Source organism: Schistocerca americana, chromosome 1, assembly GCF_021461395.2.
Source record: "Schistocerca americana isolate TAMUIC-IGC-003095 chromosome 1, iqSchAmer2.1, whole genome shotgun sequence".
Lineage (NCBI taxonomy): Eukaryota > Metazoa > Arthropoda > Insecta > Orthoptera > Acrididae > Schistocerca > Schistocerca americana.
In genome coordinates this window covers 189,777,475-189,794,738 of record NC_060119.1, presented here as the reverse complement: position 1 = coordinate 189,794,738, position 17,264 = coordinate 189,777,475, and the positions used below count along the sequence as shown (strand labels likewise).

Genomic DNA, 17,264 nt, shown 5'->3' with positions numbered 1-17,264 from the left:
GGGGCGAATAACTATTACCTCCATCCTGAGACTTACGCACCTCCCACGGCGTGGCTAGAGAGGGGAACGTTTTCGGATCGTACTTTTGAGCATTAAATTGAGCCCGAGAACGCTTAGAGACTGCTGGCGGCTGGCCGCCAGCGAGAGATGATGTACCACGCTTCATTGCGGGTCATCCGCCCTGATGTCACCTACTTCGACCAAGGGCCCTCCCCACGGGCGCCACCCAGCCGCAGCAATAGCTACCTGGCAGGATGTCCATTGCCGGGAGTCCTGATGCCCCAGGGAGACGGGCATCTACTCCTTGGCATACGTGGGGGGTTAACGGCGCAGGCATCGGTAGAGCGATCCCTGTGTTGTCAGGGGGCTACAACCAATAGGGTACATGGCGGCCCCACCACAATGGACTGGCTACCGTGCTGGATCTTAGGTGCAAAAACGTCCAAGGTCGTTGTCGCAATTAAAAGCAACACTGCAGAGTGCAGCGTGGTAATCGCACCCAGTGACGTATCCCCGCCCAAGAGACGGAAAACGAGCGGGACACCATTGCAACGACGAAAAAGTTGGCTAAAGGTCTCAATGCACGACGGATACAGTGCACCATGTAAGGCGCCCTTCCCCAATTGGCTCGCTCTTCGGAATAATTTAGAAAGATGGAGGTCAAACCCGAGAGGGGACCATCACATAAGGCAGAAACATTTGAGACTCCTTTTAGTCGCCTCTTACGACAGGCAGGAATACCGCGGGCCTATTCTGATCCCCGAACCCGCAGGGGGGAATAAATAACAATGACTGAAATGACAGTGTCCAATACACAGCCTAGCTGAAAGTATCTCCTTGCAATGAGAGGGGCAAGAGGAAGTTGTCCAACCCATTGGGAGGTGTTTAATTTCCCAGATTTTGCTCCTAGATAGTGAAGATCAGTGTTTATACCAGAGTGACACAATGTTCATACATGCAGCAACACAGAGATCATCTGAAGGGACAGAACAGCTAAGAGACCTAGGTAGTCAGACTGCAGCCTTGGCAGCAGCAGTTTCATCCCCCGACATTCTGACATGAGCAGGACCCACATGAACATCACATTGGTCCCATCATCAGTGAGCAAATGGAGGCATTCTTGGATTCATTGAACCGGAGAGCAGTATGTGTAAAGCTCACAGAGGCTCTGGAGGTCACTAAGTGAATCAGAGCATAATACACAACTGCAAAGCCTTTGTCATTGGATGTACTTGGTGACCTGATAAAGGGTGGAAAGCTCTGCAGTTAAAAAAAAAATTAAGCACTGTTCTAGAAGCCAGTATCTAAAATGTTTGTTGCCAATGACAAAAGCGCATCCGACACCAAGGGTGTTGTGGTGTGTGACGTCATTACGGCATGGTGTTTATGAGTTGGTTGTGTTTGTAGATGTTGTCCTGTGTTTCGTGGTGCCCTCTGGCGGTATGTGTGTGTATGTGCTGAGTATAATGTGTTGTATTGGGTTTATTTGAGCCTTGGTCTTGGATGTGTGAAGTCGTTGGTGGCAGTGTTTGTAACTCGAGCCATCTTAGACCCATCAATATTGATGAAGGTGCTGTCTCCAAGCTGCGCGCAAAGTTTGAGAAACTTACAGGGATATGTCGAATCTAGGGTAATGGCTTTGTGAAGTGAATTAGTCCAAGATGAATGCGGATCTCTGCACGAAGCCAGGACAGTGAAGGGCTCTCACTCATTGGGAATGTGATACGTAATTTAAGGTTAAGCTTTTGATTCAGTATACAGAAACCAACTCTGGGAGGCAACAAAGAAGTTGTGTTTACCCCATGTTAGCAGTCAAGGGAGTTCTCAAAAAAAAGATGGATAGGATGGATGGTTGGGCACAGAGGACATGTATCTGCTGAGTAGATAATCATAACGCTATGACAGCAATAGTTTGGCAACAACTTCACAGATACCCATAACTGGGCTAGTGTAGAAAGCTCCAGTGGCCAAACGTACACCTTGATGGTAGATTGTGTTGAGATGGTATAAAACAGACAGTTGTGGAGATAAGTGAACAAGACATCCAGAGTCCATTTTTGAATAGACAAGGGACTGGTACTAATGGAGGAGGATCTTCCGATCCACCATAAATTCAGACAGTTTTTTTGCTGAAAAAGTGGGGTCAATGGAAGTGTCAGATTCCACCAGTCTGCTTTGACCCATGACATAAGGGTGTTGTGGTGTGTGACGTCATTAAGTCACAGTGTTTATGAGTTGGTTGTGTTTTTAGATGTCGTCTTGTGTTTCATGGTGCCCTCTGGTGGTATGTGTGTGTATGTGCTGAGTATAATGAGTTGTATTGGGTTTATTTGAGCCTTGGTCTTGGATGTGTGAAGTCGGTGGTGGCAGTGTTTGTAACTTGAAACATAAGGTTTGGAAGTTTTTTCAATGAGTTATCAATTTTTTTGTTTTGTTTATGTGTTTGCTGTTTCCATTAGGTATTATTGGTTTGTTGTTTGTAGTGTGGTAAGACGTTTAGTGTGTGTGTGTGTGTGTGTGTGTGTGTGTGTGTGTGTGTGTGTGGCGGGAGGGGGCAGCTTGAGGTTAGGCTGGGTGGTCTAGTTTGCAGTGCCAGAATTTGCTGATGGTAGCCATTTTTTTTTTTTTTTTTTTTTTTTTTTTTTTTTTTTTTTTTTTTTTTTTTTTTTTGTGGTCTATTCGTCTCGAGTTGTGGTGTTTTGTGTATTTATCGTGTATTGAACGTGTTTTAATTTATGTAGGGATGTTTGATTTGTGGATTTTTGAGGTTATGGTTTTGGTTTTATTTTTTGTAGTTATAGGTGTTTGTTTTTTGGGTATCAATGGTTGTGGTTGATCTATGTCACTGGAAATGGCCGATTCGCATTTTCATAGTTGCAGGTGGTGTTTTGGTATTGTTATCTGTGGTTAATCTATATGTGTCACGGTAAATGCCAGATTCCAATTTTCATAGTTCTAGTTGTAGGTATTGGTGTTTTGATATCGTCACCTGTGATTGACATGTACAGGTCAAGGGAAGTGTCTGATTCCTGCAGCGGAATGTTGTAAATTTGTTATTTTTTTGTTTTTGTTCATCATTTTGTGTTTCGGGATCGTGGTGTGTGTGTGTGTGTGTGTGTATTTTTACTATTATATTTTTCTTGTTCTCACCCTAAAACCCCCAATTTCCCCACTATTATATTTATCTTGTCCTCACCCTAAAACCCCCAATTTCCCCACAGTTGTCCCTTTAGTGTGATTGTTTTTTTGGAGTGAGATGTTATTGTCTTATTTATATGTATTTTTGTGTCTGTTGCTGCATGCATGTAGTGATGTCATAGCCGCCATAATGGAGAAGCTTTGAATAGCTATTTTCACCACATTGATGATGTCATGGGTCAAGGCAGACGGGTGGAATTGGACATTTCTGTAATCCCAAAAAGTGGAAGCCGTTGTTGATGCTCCATGAGCAAAGGCACCTGAGCAGAGCCCTGAGGCGCCCAGTCCTCCTGAACAAAAGTGTTCAATAAAGCTGAACCCACATGAACCTTGAAAACCCGGTCTTCCAAAAACTCCCGAATAAAATAGGGCAGACAGCCTTGGAAGCCCCATGTGTGACTGTACAAAGGATGCCCGTCCTCCAGCAGTTATTTTAAGCCTTCTTCAAAATCAAAAAACACAGCTGCTGCCTGGCATTTCCACACAAAATTGTTCATAACATGGGTTGACAAGGTGATGAGATTATCAACTGCACAGCAGTTGCACTGTGCACTACACATTGTGCATTCATTAGCAAATTCCAGGACTCAAGACAAAATACCATCTGACCACTGGTCATGTGTTTCATCACATTGCAGATGCTCCTGGTGAGGGAAATTGGGTGGCAGCTGGACAGAGAATGTTTGTCCTTAGCAGACTTGAGTACGGGGAACAGAGTTACTTCAAGCCAACATCTGGGAAATGAGCCGTCCATCCAGATGTGATTAACAGTATGAAGGAGAAAGTGCTTGCCATCAAGAGACAGGTGCTGCAACATCTGAATGTGAATATTGTAAAGGCCTGGAGCACAGGATCATGATGAGGTGAGAGCATGTTCAAGCTCCCTAATAGTAACAATGGTATTGCAGAATTCATGATTCTGAGAGGGGAAATATATCTCCCAAGCTTCCTCCACTCATTTACGAGGTAGGAAGACAGGATGGTAACCAGGGGAGCTCGAGGTCTCTCCAAATATCTACCCAAGGTGTTGGAAGTATCAACAGGGTCCACAATGACATCGTTTGCTACAGTCAAACCATGAATCAGGAGATGTACCTTGATTCCAGAAACCCGATGTAGGTTACCCGAAACAACAGAAGATGGAGTAAAACAGTTAAAAGAATTAGTAAAAGAGATCCAACTAGCTTTTTGTTATCGCTGATAACGCAACGACACTTTGCACGCAACTGTTTATAATGAGTACAGTTCTCCTTTGTGGGATTGCATTCAAATACACAGAGAGCACATCTCCACACGTGAACTGCGTCGCAGCATTCCTCAGTCCATCAGGGGACTGGGACATGTCGCAGTAGGGAAGAGATTCAGGGGATGAAACATTCTGTGGTGGTAAGGACAACATTCATAAGGTGGTCTACCTGATCATCACTGCTGTGGATATGTTTGCTGAAGGTGCCAGTGAAGAGCAGAGCCTCCAGTCAGCTTCAGGAGGCTGCTCTTGCACACAGAAGGGACATGAGTTAGCAGTAGAATTATGGAAGGCAAGTGGTCGCTTGAGTAGGTGAGTGAAAGGACTGACCACACTAGATGGTGGGCAAGCTGTGCCTTACAGAACGAGAGATCCATATGTAAGACAGTGTGTGTGGAATTTAAAAGAAATGTGTGTTCACCAGTGTTGAGAGAAATGAGATAAGCCGGTTGATAATATCTACCAGGAGAGAGCTCTTGGGCAGGTTCTCAGAGAGCCACAAATGGGATGATGGTCGCTGAAGTTGCGGAGTAGCAAAAAGGATTGAAGGAGCTGAGCAGAATGCTGCAGTACATCTGCCCTGTTGAGATCAGATGACGGGATATGTAGATATTACTAAATGAAAAGGTATAACTGGGAAATGAAAGACGGACAGCAACAGCTTATAGCTGTGTGTTCAATGAAATGGTTTAGTTATGGACGTCATCCCAAATGAGTGTCATGACTTCCCTGTGAATTGGAGTTACAGGAGTAAACTGTAAGACGTCAAAGCCATCTTGAAGGTGTGATTTTCTTTCTTCAACTTCAGACCCTACATGCCAAACACATTGCGTTGCTACCAATGTCAGTGTTATAACCATACTCAGGAGTCCTGTGAAAATGTTGCTGAAAGTTTAACTTGTAGCAAGGATGTTCATGAGGAAATTTCCCACCTCCTCCTCCACACTGCATCAATTGCACTGGCAAACATGCCGCCTCATCTTACAAATGCCCTGCATACCTCGGTTAGTGAGCTGTTGAGGAGCTCTGGGTGAAAGAAAAGAAATTTTGCTAGCAAAATATTAGCTATCCAAAAGCCTTGTATACATTATCGGGCAGTTACAGTACTGTTGTTGCTATGTCACGACCCACAAAAGATATGGCCACGCAGACCTACAACCTCCAGTTCAGTGCTGTGGTTGTGAAATCACCTAGTGCTGAAGTGACGTCCTCATCTCCGCACACAATAGTTGCTCAACACACCACAAAACCTTCGCCCACAATGGTGAGTTCACTTGTGATGCAACCAGAAGAATGGAAATTTAGAAAGGAATACTCCTGTGATGATTTTTGTGCACCTAAAGTCAGCAAATATCTTGGTCCACATCTGACAAATGCAAATGTTCTAAGAAGTAAAAGACAAATGTTCTTCCCCTTCTCTAACGAAGAGTGTCTCTACAACAGTGACACCTCTGTCCAGCCGACCTCCATTTCACCAGTGCAGATCACCAGCTGCTTCTCCACCCAGGAGTCATATGACTGACCCATGAAGGATAATGGTACCTCTGAAGAAATAATGGAACAGGAACCTCCAGCCTCAGAACCTTGTAACCCATCCAAAATCTGGCACTCGGTAGCCACTGAACCAATTGCCCCGTAGAAGATAGATATCTTGTATCTTCTAATATGGTTCTTCTCCAATGCAATATTCGTGGGGTCAGATCACATAGGTCAGGCTTACAGCTGCTATTACAATCATACTTGCTACAAGTTAAACTTTCAGCAGCATTTTCACAGGACTTCTGAGTATGGTTGTAACACTGACATTGGTAGCAGTGCAATGTGTTTGGCATGTAGGGTCTGAAGTTGACGACTTCGTAGCCTGCCATGTTTTTTGATGAGAGCTCCATTCGATCAAATATTAACAAAAAGGTGCGGATGGGCACTAATCTGCATCAGCCCTCTTCATAACCTGATGTACTGTGGGTACGCATTGATCAGAGAGATAATGTTGTATATCTCCCTCAGTCATACCATCAAGCAACCAAGTTTATGACACCACGTGAAGGATTCAGTGTTCAATGAGTCTCTACATGAATGCGGTATCTGTGGAGGTGCAAAACTATAAGCAGTTAGCAGTTTTTGGTCTTGAAAGGCGCACTGCCTGTCTCTAGAAGCAAATTCCATTGCGTAAGCGAGGGCAGGACTTTTAGAGCATATGCAATTGTATCCACACCTTTCTGAATGACTAACAGGTACTCTGCAGAGAAGTTTTGACCTCCTCCTGTGAATGAAACCACAAGATAGTGGGGCGCAACTGGAAGATTTGTTTTGTCTTTGATCTCATTCCATTTACATTTATTAGACAAATGTTGCATTGATGGAGTTGAGCACTCACTGCAAGTGAATCCCGCTAATGATTGCCAGCAGCTCTGATACCGTGCTCCTTCCTTCTGTGGGCTCCCTTATTTCATTGTTTACACCTCATGCCACACCTCCCAAACTCCAGACAGAGGGACCAGTTGGCAATTGGGAAGATAACATATCAGGCAGTCACCACTCCCCGGGCCTTGGCTTTACCAGAGGGTACACGCGAACTCTACCTGTCGACCTGGATGCTGGGTCTTACACAGTATCCAGTCGCCCTTTACACATCAAATGTGTGAGCAAGCCTTCAGGCATGAACAGCAAAGACGAAAGACAAAATGCCAAAGCGGAGCAAGGACACGAGAAGTCTGAACAAGAAAGGAGAGAGAGACAAAAATGAAATGCACCTAAGTCTTCTCATACTTTCACACGTTTTGGTTGCCCGATTGTACACAAGACCTGGTCCCAAAGGGAGGAGAGAAAGAATAGGAGGAGGATAGACATGTAGCACAGAAAATGAAGGAGTACTCTAAGGCAGGGCCACATGTGTGCCAAGCACATACTCACAAAACAGTTGAGAGTCCCTGGGGGGATGTCTGTCATCACAGCAAAAAGGTTGCACGAACCAGTCTGATCTTGGTGCGTACCAGCTGACTGCACACAGCTGTTACTCCTCCAATATTGGAACATGCAGACACCCTCATTCAAAGTGTTCGACAAATCACAATAACACACCTCACTGCACAACTGGGCGTCTCTGTTGATAGTGATGATACATTTGCCCACCAGTTGGGATAATCGAAGGTGTGTGCCTGCTGGTTTCTACGCTATCAAATAGAAGATGATAAGGAGTAATGAAAGACCTGTGAAAAATGGCTTGCATGTTATGAGGCTGATAATGACAATTTTTTGTCAAATTATGTCAGAGGCAATGAAACAGGCTCATCAGTTTGAACCAGAAACAAAATGACAATCCATGTTCCTCTATGAAGAAAAAATCCAAAGCTGCACCCTCATCCAGTAAAGTCATGGCTACGGTCTTCTGGGACCCTGAAAGAATTCCTTTTGATGTTTTCTCTCCTGGTGCAACAATCAACTCTAAAGTGTATTGTGCTACCATCAAGTAATAGAAGAAAACACTTCATCTTGTTTGTCACATAAAAATGCAAACAAACTTCTCCTTCTAAATGACAATGCAAGGCCTCACACAAGTCTGCACACCTAAGAAGAGTTCACAAAACTTGTCTCGACTGTTGTTTCTCATCCACCCCACAGCACGGATCTTGCAACTTCAGAGTTCCATCTGTTTGGCCCAATGAAGGATGCACTCTGTGGGAAGAGTACATGGATGATGGGGAAGTTATTGATGCAGCAAGACATTAGCTCTGAAGTCAACCAGTAGAATGGTACCATATGGGCATACAGACCCTTCCAGCAAGGTGGCGTAAGACCATCATATTGAATGGAGATTATGTAGAAAAATAGGTTTTTATAGCCTAAGGAATGGTGAATAATGTGGTGTACTGGAATCCTGAATAAAACCAACATGCTTTCAGGAAAAAAAATTGTGCTGCATTACTTACTGAAGACCCCTCATAAATGTAACAAGAAGGAATACAAAAATCATGATGACAAAACTGATATTATTTTAAAGGTCATTGCTTGAAGTCAAACACGTAATAGAGCAAATGCTGTATAACAAATACAACTATTTGAAGCGGTTTTAGCATATCAATAACCTGGATGTTGAGGCAAAAAAAGAAATAAAAATGAGTGGTGAGATCTTGATGAGATGGATTGAGCTTAAAGCCAAAAACATGAAATGGAGAAGATACAGCTCCAAATCTCACGCCTACATAAGAATTACATGTGGTATGTGTAAGTTACTACCTACCACACTCCAATATAAGGTTGACATGTGGTACATGTAAGTTATTACCTTCCATTTCATCCAGTTGCCTTTGTAATTCTGCAACCATGAGTTTCATGTAATCATAGCTTGCACAAGCCAGTGCTTTCATCCACTGCTCCATGCTCTCTTGAGACTCTGCGCCAAGAACATAACTACGATTTCCAGGACCATGGAACACAATTTTGAAACCAAACTGATCTTCATCTTCAGCCAACTCTGAAAATAACGCGAGAGTCAGGTACACTACGAAAGAATTTATCTGTTTCGCATGAAAACTACATTGTTTAAGTGCGTTATCTAGGCAACTAATTATAGGATCTCTTCCAGTGATCCACTGATAAAATTCCCCCCCCCCCCCCCGAAGACACTACAATAAATAAGGCAAACAGCAGATTATCTCTTGTCTTGTATTGTATCATGTAACAAAACTATACAGTCTCAGCATTTATTTTCATGCAAATTATTATGTAATAAAGTTAGCCGGTTTCCAGCCAATATACATGCTTTGTAATGTAGAGGAAAAATCAGTATTCTCAAATTATGGAGGAAATTTTGGCACATCTCGGACACTTCGAAAAAAATATGATTACACAATTCTTTATTACATGGACTTCTCCATATTTCCAAGCCATGCCAAATCTGAATGGTCTCCATGCAACACATTTTAATTTTAAACATAATATACATAAATAAATGTAGCTGAGGTCACAACTGCAATGGCTGATTTGGCAGAGTAGGCCATTTTCATGGTGCAATTATCCAAAAAAGTGAGGTACCAGATGTCCTTCTCACTTGACCTTTTTTTTTTATTTTCATAAGGGAATCAGTGTACACAAACATTTAACTGTAATTCATAATTATATATGATTATTTTTTCAATATGTACATACTTTGGTACAGATTATTCATAACACAGTACCTGTAAGTACAACTTCCTAATTTAGCCTTTCGTGGAAAATAAAAATTCATTTTTATTCCAATCAGGTCTATAAACAATGGTGAGATTGAATAACTTTTTATCAGCTTGTAGAACTCTGTGATTAAGCAGAATGTAAACTTGAAACAGCAAGATCTCTCTCTTTGTTGTACTAGTTTGACTACACACAATGTACTGTACTTTAGCTATTTTATTGGAAATGAAGTTCTTTTGGAAACATTGAACGTGAGATACCTAATTATTTTACACTGGGTAATAATGTGAGTGGTGTGTGTGGGCGGGGGGGGGGGGGGGTGGAGAGGGAGGCCAAAATCCAACCTCTTTATTTTTTCTTAGTGTGTAAACAGGAAGAGCATACCTATGGTACAGCCCTCCAAAATAATCACGCCAACTGGTTCTTTATCACCGCGTTTTTCGAAGTAGAACAATAAATTTCCTTTAAGAACGAACCAGCGTTTTTGGTAACCTTTGTTTACTTCACCCCTTTTCACAAGCCAGCCTTCCCTATCCACTGGTGTTGCAGAGGAAGCAAATGCGGCCAAATTCTTCTCGTTTATCTTCATTGTGGAAAAAGGAGGTGTGTCGTCTTACTTGTGACTTCGTATGTCACGATGATTAATACATTAATGTATACACCACTTGAATTAATGCACTGACTGAATTGCCCATTTCACAGAAAGTGACTTAAACAACTCAGTAAGCAGTTCATCTCGAAGTTACTTCAAACTACTGAAGTTCAACTTTCAAATTTGACAGTATCCTACCAATGACCACTTGTGCACCAGAGATACTGATCAGCAAAGCATTTCAAATTTACAGGATGGCCAATCGCTGAAGTGTCTCAGTTAAGATCGCGTTGCCACCTTCGACCATTATTCGAAGGTTGCCACCTCCAAGAAACCTTCGTCGTTGATTCCAAGGATGTTAGAATAAGTTTCTCGGTTGATTTAACCATGGAGATAAGAATTCTTACCTCCATGGATTTAACAGTTGGAGGTAGAAATTAGAAGAGTTGTTTTTATGACGTCACAAACTTGAAGCCGACCCAAAGTGAAGATCCGCCATGTTAGCTACCCCAAAACATTCACTTCTGGTGGTTTGATTCCGTATTCCACAACGCATTTCAGATTGTGACATTGACACAGACATTTAACGGATGGGAGCGGGACAATTTTGACGTAGGAAATTTTATAGTTGACGTAATCGAGGGGGATTCAGTTGATTTATTTAAACAACTGTTGGGGGACTTAGGACGAGAACGAGTTATGCGGAGCAAGTATTAAATGTAAAGAATGCAATAGAAATTAGTAGAATCAGGAACTTGAAATATGTAATAGCTTTTGTAGGTTTTAAAAATGCCTATGAGTCAATTGATAGACTTTTTTTTACTAATTTATTTATTCGTGCTCCGTATATCCAATATACAAAACAGTTGTGTGGATGTGAAACGAGTCACAGTTATACATGAGAAGAGTAGCCTACTTATACGCTAATAGATATCGATCGCAATATCTGTAAAGGAACAAAATATGTTAACAATTACAAGCATAGGCACTTTCCAAAGTAAAACAGAGGTATAAAACAATGTGGTAACAGCTAAAATTACAAGTACATATGCCGTATCTGGCTTTCAATAAATAGAAGTGTTATGTCAAAGAAAGCATCAAGAGAGTAAAAAGAGTGTTTCGGAAGATAATTTTTTTTCCATCCACATGCAAGTCGTGTTTTGGTCCTTTGCAACAATCATGGTAGTCACTGTTGGTTTTGTGCGTGGGTAGGTTCTTAACTTAGGACGTAAGGATACTTTGTGAAATCACTGTTAATCTTTTGTGTGTTTTAAAAAGATTTCTGTATGAATAATTCCTACTCACTCCATTTTCAATTCGTATTTCTCTTTTCAGAGTGACAAATACTTTATTTGCCATTGGTTGATTACCCCAAAACATGCCATATGACGACAATGAATGAAAATAGCCAAAATAAACAGCCTTAACAGAGTCAGTATTTGCAGTTACTGCTACAATACGTAGAGCATAAATTGATAAACTAAGTCTTTTTCTCAAGTCCAGAGTGTGGCACAACCAATTTAATTTATTGTCGGCGTGGAGGCCTAAAAATTTGGAAGAATATACTTGATGTGTATCTTGATCATCACAGCGTAGACTTAAATCAGACCCATGGAAATGAATGTACTTTTTTTTAAATTTAAAATCAGGCCATTGCAGGTGAACCATTTAAAGAGATAATTGAACACACAGCGGATGTTGCAATATCACTGTCAGGTGTTTTTTCTACTAAAAGAGATGTATCATCTGCAAAGAGAGTTAACTTGACAGTAGCTTTTGTACAGTGTAGAAGGTCATTAATAAAAATAAGAAAGAGGAAGGAGCCCAGCACAGAACCTTGTGGCACTACTGTACTTACTGTTCCCCAACCAGACGAGGCTATTGTGCCAACTCTATGATTAAGCAATACCCCCTGCTTTCGATCAGTTAGGTATGATCGAAGTTACATTCCCATTGTGCCACTTAGACAGCTTTTGATAGGAGGATTTCAAGGTTCACATAGTTGAAGGTCTTGGTTAAATCACAAAATATGCCAACTGAAGCTAATCTATTGTTCAGTGCTTCTAAAACATTATTGGTAAATGCAAATATAGCATCATCAGTTGACAGGCCTGATTGGAATCCGAATTGACATTGGCGAAGACACTTGTGGATGTTCAGGTGCTCAACAATTTTCTTATAAATGAGTTTTCAAGAACTTTGGAGAAACTTGTTAGAAGGGAAATTGGGTGGTAGTTAGACAGTTTTATCCCCACTCTTGAATAGTGGCTTCACATCTGCATACTTTATTCTGTCTAGGACTAACCAATATTATAATTTGGAATCAATAACAAAAAACAACAGAAATAATGAAAGGAACTTTAAGAAACACAAGGGACAAGATCTCTTAAGAATTATAGGGGAAAGATGTATTGAGAAAGGGAGAAAGATTTTTGCTGTTTTTTGATTTCGAAAAAGCATTGTTCAGAGTGTAATGGAACAAGCTTGTGGATATTTTGAAGAGGAAGTGAGTAAATTGGAAGGAGACACAACTGCTACAGAACCTGTATAGACAACAGAAAGTAGAATAAGAATTAGAAATGAAATGTCAAAAGGATGCAAATTTGGAAGTGACATTAGACAGGGTTGTTGACCCTTGCCTTTATTGTTTAACTTGTACATGGAAGAAATTATTGCAAAAGGCCTAGATGGAAAAAGAGGAGTGTGTATTGCTGGAAAGAGGATAGAGTGTATACGATTTGCTGATGACGTGATATTAGTAGCAGACAGTGAATGGACAGTACAAAAAATGCTGAAAGGTCTAAATGATGCTTGTGTGAAATATGGGATGAGAATCAATAGAACAGAAACAAAGAGTATGATGATGAGCAAAGGAAAGGGACTAGCACATATTAATATGAAATCAGGAGTAAGATAGGGAGATAGCCAACCACCTCTACTTCTCAACTGCATATTAGAGAAAGTAGTAAGAGAATGGAGGAAATCTACCCATACTAATGGTGTTCAACCCAAATGAATAACTATAGAGTGATTCACTGGATACAATAGTGCCAAAGAACAAATAACAAAACTACAGAACCCAAGCAGATAAAACAGGACTATAAATATCATTTGAAAAGACACACTTCACGACAAATATCAATGATGTGTGTTGTGTGTCTCCCTCCCCCCACCCCCCCAAAAAAGAAAAAAATTTGAAATTCATAACAATACAGTAGCTGAAGCAAACTGTCTTAAATGTATATGAGAGTGGGTAACAAGCAATACAAAAGAAGAGACAGACATAGAAATTAAGGGTATGATACATAAAATGGAAAGGGCACTACATATGACAAAAAACATACAACAAAAAGTCTTTGTACTGAAACTTGAAACTAAGTCACTATTAAAGGGTGGTAAGGCCAGAAACACTACATGCAGCAGACACATTTGAACTAAAAAGATTGGGGCAGTGGCAGTTGCTGTGTAAGAGCACGGAAACACGCTAACTTTTGACAGCTTGTGGATTTATTGGTTATTTTTCTTTGAATGCTGTGTAACATAACACAGATGCTGCAGTCTGAAAGATACAGCACTTAACTCTACCACACTGCTGCTCTTTCGTACTCCATGAAATTTGGCATCAAGGTGGCGAGGACACAGTTTAAGGAGCTTTTGCGCATGCGCAACTTGCATGATGTAATTACCTTATTTGCCAAATACATACAGATTTGACAAACAATGTGCACGGATCATGATGTGCACACAACTAGAAGTTTACATCAGGGCCATCAGGTGGTAGCACACTGCAGCAGACTTTTACCCCCATTTGCTCAGCAATCCTGTTGGATGATAGCACATTTCAGATTTCCAGAATGAGATTTTCACTCTGCAGCGGAGTGTGCGCTGATATGAAACTTCCTGGCAGATTAAAACTGTGTGACCGACCGAGACTCAAACTCGGGACCTTTGCCTTTCGCGGGCAAGCAGAAGTAAAGCTGTGAGTACCGGGCGTGAGTCGTGCTTTGGTAGCTCAGTTGGTAGAGCACTTGCCCGCGAAAGGCAAAGGTCCCGAGTTTGAGTCTCGGTCAGTTACACAGTTTTAATCTGCCAGGAAGTTTCACATTTCAGATTTGTTAATTCGCTCACTATGTAGTAAAATCAAATTGGACATCAGTATATGTTAAAGTTGTACTGAAAATAAACCTATTTTTTGGGGTTCTGGATGATTTATAGTATGTTAAGTTATGAATTTTACCATACAGTGATACATATGATGTGCTGAGAATCGTAAGGGCCTAAAGCACATCACCATCCATTGCGAGACTGTAGCATTTATTCATGCTTCTGAAATCAGTTGATCTATATGGTCAGTAAAGTTTATGTGTGCTGTAGGCCCACACTGTACATACGAAAATCTGTATCACTGTTTTCTCTGATACTCTCTTAAATGTGGGATTGACGGCAGTGTGCTTTAGGCCCTTATGGATCTCCGCACCTCATTCGTGTTCTACTCAAGTGACAATGTTGGTAGACATTACTCCTTGAGTTTAATCATTTCAACAAATGGCAGTTTGTATTTGGAGTTCATTGTTTACTGTGCAGTAATCTGCTTTCGTTTGCAGTCTAAACATGAACTTCAATGAATCCATTTTAAAAGCTAACAGAATAGTAATGCTCTGAGGAAGGTCGTGAGTTGTGCTAGGGTGGCTCAGTCAGTAAAGCACTTGCCCATGAAAGGCAAAGGTCCCGAATTCGAGTCTAGGTCTGGCACACAGCTGTAATATGTTTCATATCAGCACACACTCTGCTGCAGAGTGAAAATCTTATTCTGGGAAATTACCAGGAAAAGTTAGCCGTGAAGGAACTAGGGCCTCCAAGAACAGTTCCTTTGATTGACAGACTGACGAAATCAAGCGTGACTACAAGCGAACATCTAACAAGGAAGTGTGCAGTTACTACAAGTTGTCGTGTAGGTGCAGTATAAGAATGTCTGATTTTCAGCCCGGAAGTAAATTCGCAAATCAATACATTCGTTAGGGATCTTGTACATTTGTCCGAAAATATGGAAAAGCATGAAAACTCCCATTTACACAACAATACGAAACTGAGAGTTGCGACAGCTTACACATTATTTTGCTATTACCCTAAACTGTACTTAACTATGAACAAAGCAACAAAAATCCACAAAACAATTCTTTCTTTTGTCAGGTAAGTTATGCATCTTATTATTAAAATTACTAATATTATTACTGTTGTTATTATTATTGGCTGTGGTTGTGGTTGTATAAGCCGGCCGAAGTGGCCGTGCGGTTAAAGGCGCTGCAGTCTGGAACCGCAAGACCGCTACGGTCGCAGGTTCGAATCCTGCCTCGGGCATGGATGTTTGTGATGTCCTTAGGTTAGTTAGGTTTAACTAGTTCTAAGTTCTAGGGGACTAATGACCTCAGCAGTTGAGTCCCATAGTGCTCAGAGCCATTTGAACCATTTTTTTGTGGTTGTATAAACTTGTTGATAAGCATAATTGTTTTACATCAGATGCTATTAATTTCACACTCTCAAATTTATCTGAATCAGAAAATTTGTTAACCCCCAGAATGTGTACTCATGAGCAGTGACTGGATTTGGGGATCTTGAAAAGTTGGGAAGACATAAAAAGAATTTTAATGAATATGATGGGACCTATAATCGAGCTCTATTTGAAAATTGAGAAGCTAACTGTTGCAATAAGGAAAAGAAGACTACAGTTTTATAGACATATATACAAAATAGGTAGTAACAAACTAACCAAGCAGATTTTCAACTTACTAAACAACTACAGATTCAACCCACATGCTTAACTGAAATTGACAGAGATGTGAAAAACATGGGCTTTATAGATAACAGAATACTTTTCAGAGGAGCAACACAAAAGGTACAATTTCAGGAAAGAAAGAAGTCTGCAAAAGAAAGGAAGTGAACCCACAAAGAAAAGACAAGCAGACATTTGTGTGTGTGTTTTTTATTGTGCCTACCAGCGCTTTCCCCTTTGGTAAGTGATATGTCTGCTTGTGTCTGTATATGTGCGGATGGATATGTGTGTGTGTGCGCGCGATTGTATACCTGTCCCTTTTTCCCCCTAAGATAAGTCTTTCCGCTCCCGGGATTGGAATGACTCCTTACCCTCTCCCTTAAAACCCACATCCTTTCGTCTTTCCCTCTCCTTCCATCTTTCCTGATGTAGCAACCGTGGGTTGCGAAAGCTTGATATTTGTGTGTGTGTTTGTGTGTTTTTTATTGTGTCTATCTACCAGCGCTTTCCCGTTTGGTAAGTCACAGCATCTCTTTTTTAAATATATTTTTCCCATGTGGAATGTTTCTTTCTATTATATTCATATGATTATAAAATAATTATGCAGATGGTTACAATATACAAATATAATTATGTAGATACATCTTATTTTGTATTTACCACATAATTAGTTTTAATGTAATAGGATGGAAATCTACTCACCAAGTGACAGCAGGAGACTACACATATAAAAGAAAGGTTTTACGTATTCAAGCTTTTGGAGCCAGTGGCTCCTTCTTCTGGCAGAAGAGTTGAAAAGAAAGGAAGAGGGCTGAAGGGAAAGAACTGGAAAAGTTTAGGGAAAGGTTTAGAGTTCGCAAAAGTTGCCCAGAACCCCTGTCAGGGTGAATTACTGGATGGGATGAGAAGAAAAATGTTTTATGTGTGTGTGTGCTCCTGCTGCCACTTTGTGAATACATTTTTTATCTATCCAATAACATTACCTTGTCAAAAATTGGTTATTTTCATTGATACATAATTAGTTTTGCTACATGTATTACACATACCACAAATTAGATTTATGGTATAATCTATGACTTTGTTTGTTCACAGTCACATTTATAATAAATATCATCTTTTTTTCATGACATATAAATTCATTTGTGTTATAGAATTGTTTTTCTTTCAACCATGTCTCGTACTGTTTTTACTTTTCATGCAGTACCATTATGTCATATGGTATATTGTTGAAATATATTATTTTGGACTTTACTTAAACGAGTGCAAAGATTGTTCACTAAGTTCCTGTT

At 40.7% G+C, this 17,264-nt stretch overlaps 1 protein-coding gene and 1 long non-coding RNA gene across 2 annotated transcripts in view; one reads left to right on the top strand and one right to left on the bottom strand.

The window, feature by feature from the left end:
- Positions 1-10,425, bottom strand: part of LOC124581909 (sesquipedalian-1-like) — a 35,017-nt gene extending 24,592 nt beyond the window's left edge. The window contains exons 1-2 of the mRNA XM_047131312.1: positions 9,998-10,425; positions 8,730-8,918 (exon numbers count right to left, since the gene is read on the bottom strand). Coding sequence (XP_046987268.1) covers positions 8,730-8,918; positions 9,998-10,202 — 394 coding nt within the window. The 5' untranslated portion in view covers positions 10,203-10,425. The remainder of the gene's footprint in view (positions 1-8,729; positions 8,919-9,997) is intronic.
- Positions 10,426-11,282: 857 nt separating this feature from the next.
- LOC124594542 lies at positions 11,283-16,308 on the top strand. The gene is made up of 3 exons (XR_006978151.1): positions 11,283-11,413; positions 11,541-11,636; positions 15,781-16,308. It is a non-coding gene; the product is annotated as an uncharacterized LOC124594542 (long non-coding RNA).
- Positions 16,309-17,264: the final 956 nt, after the last annotated feature.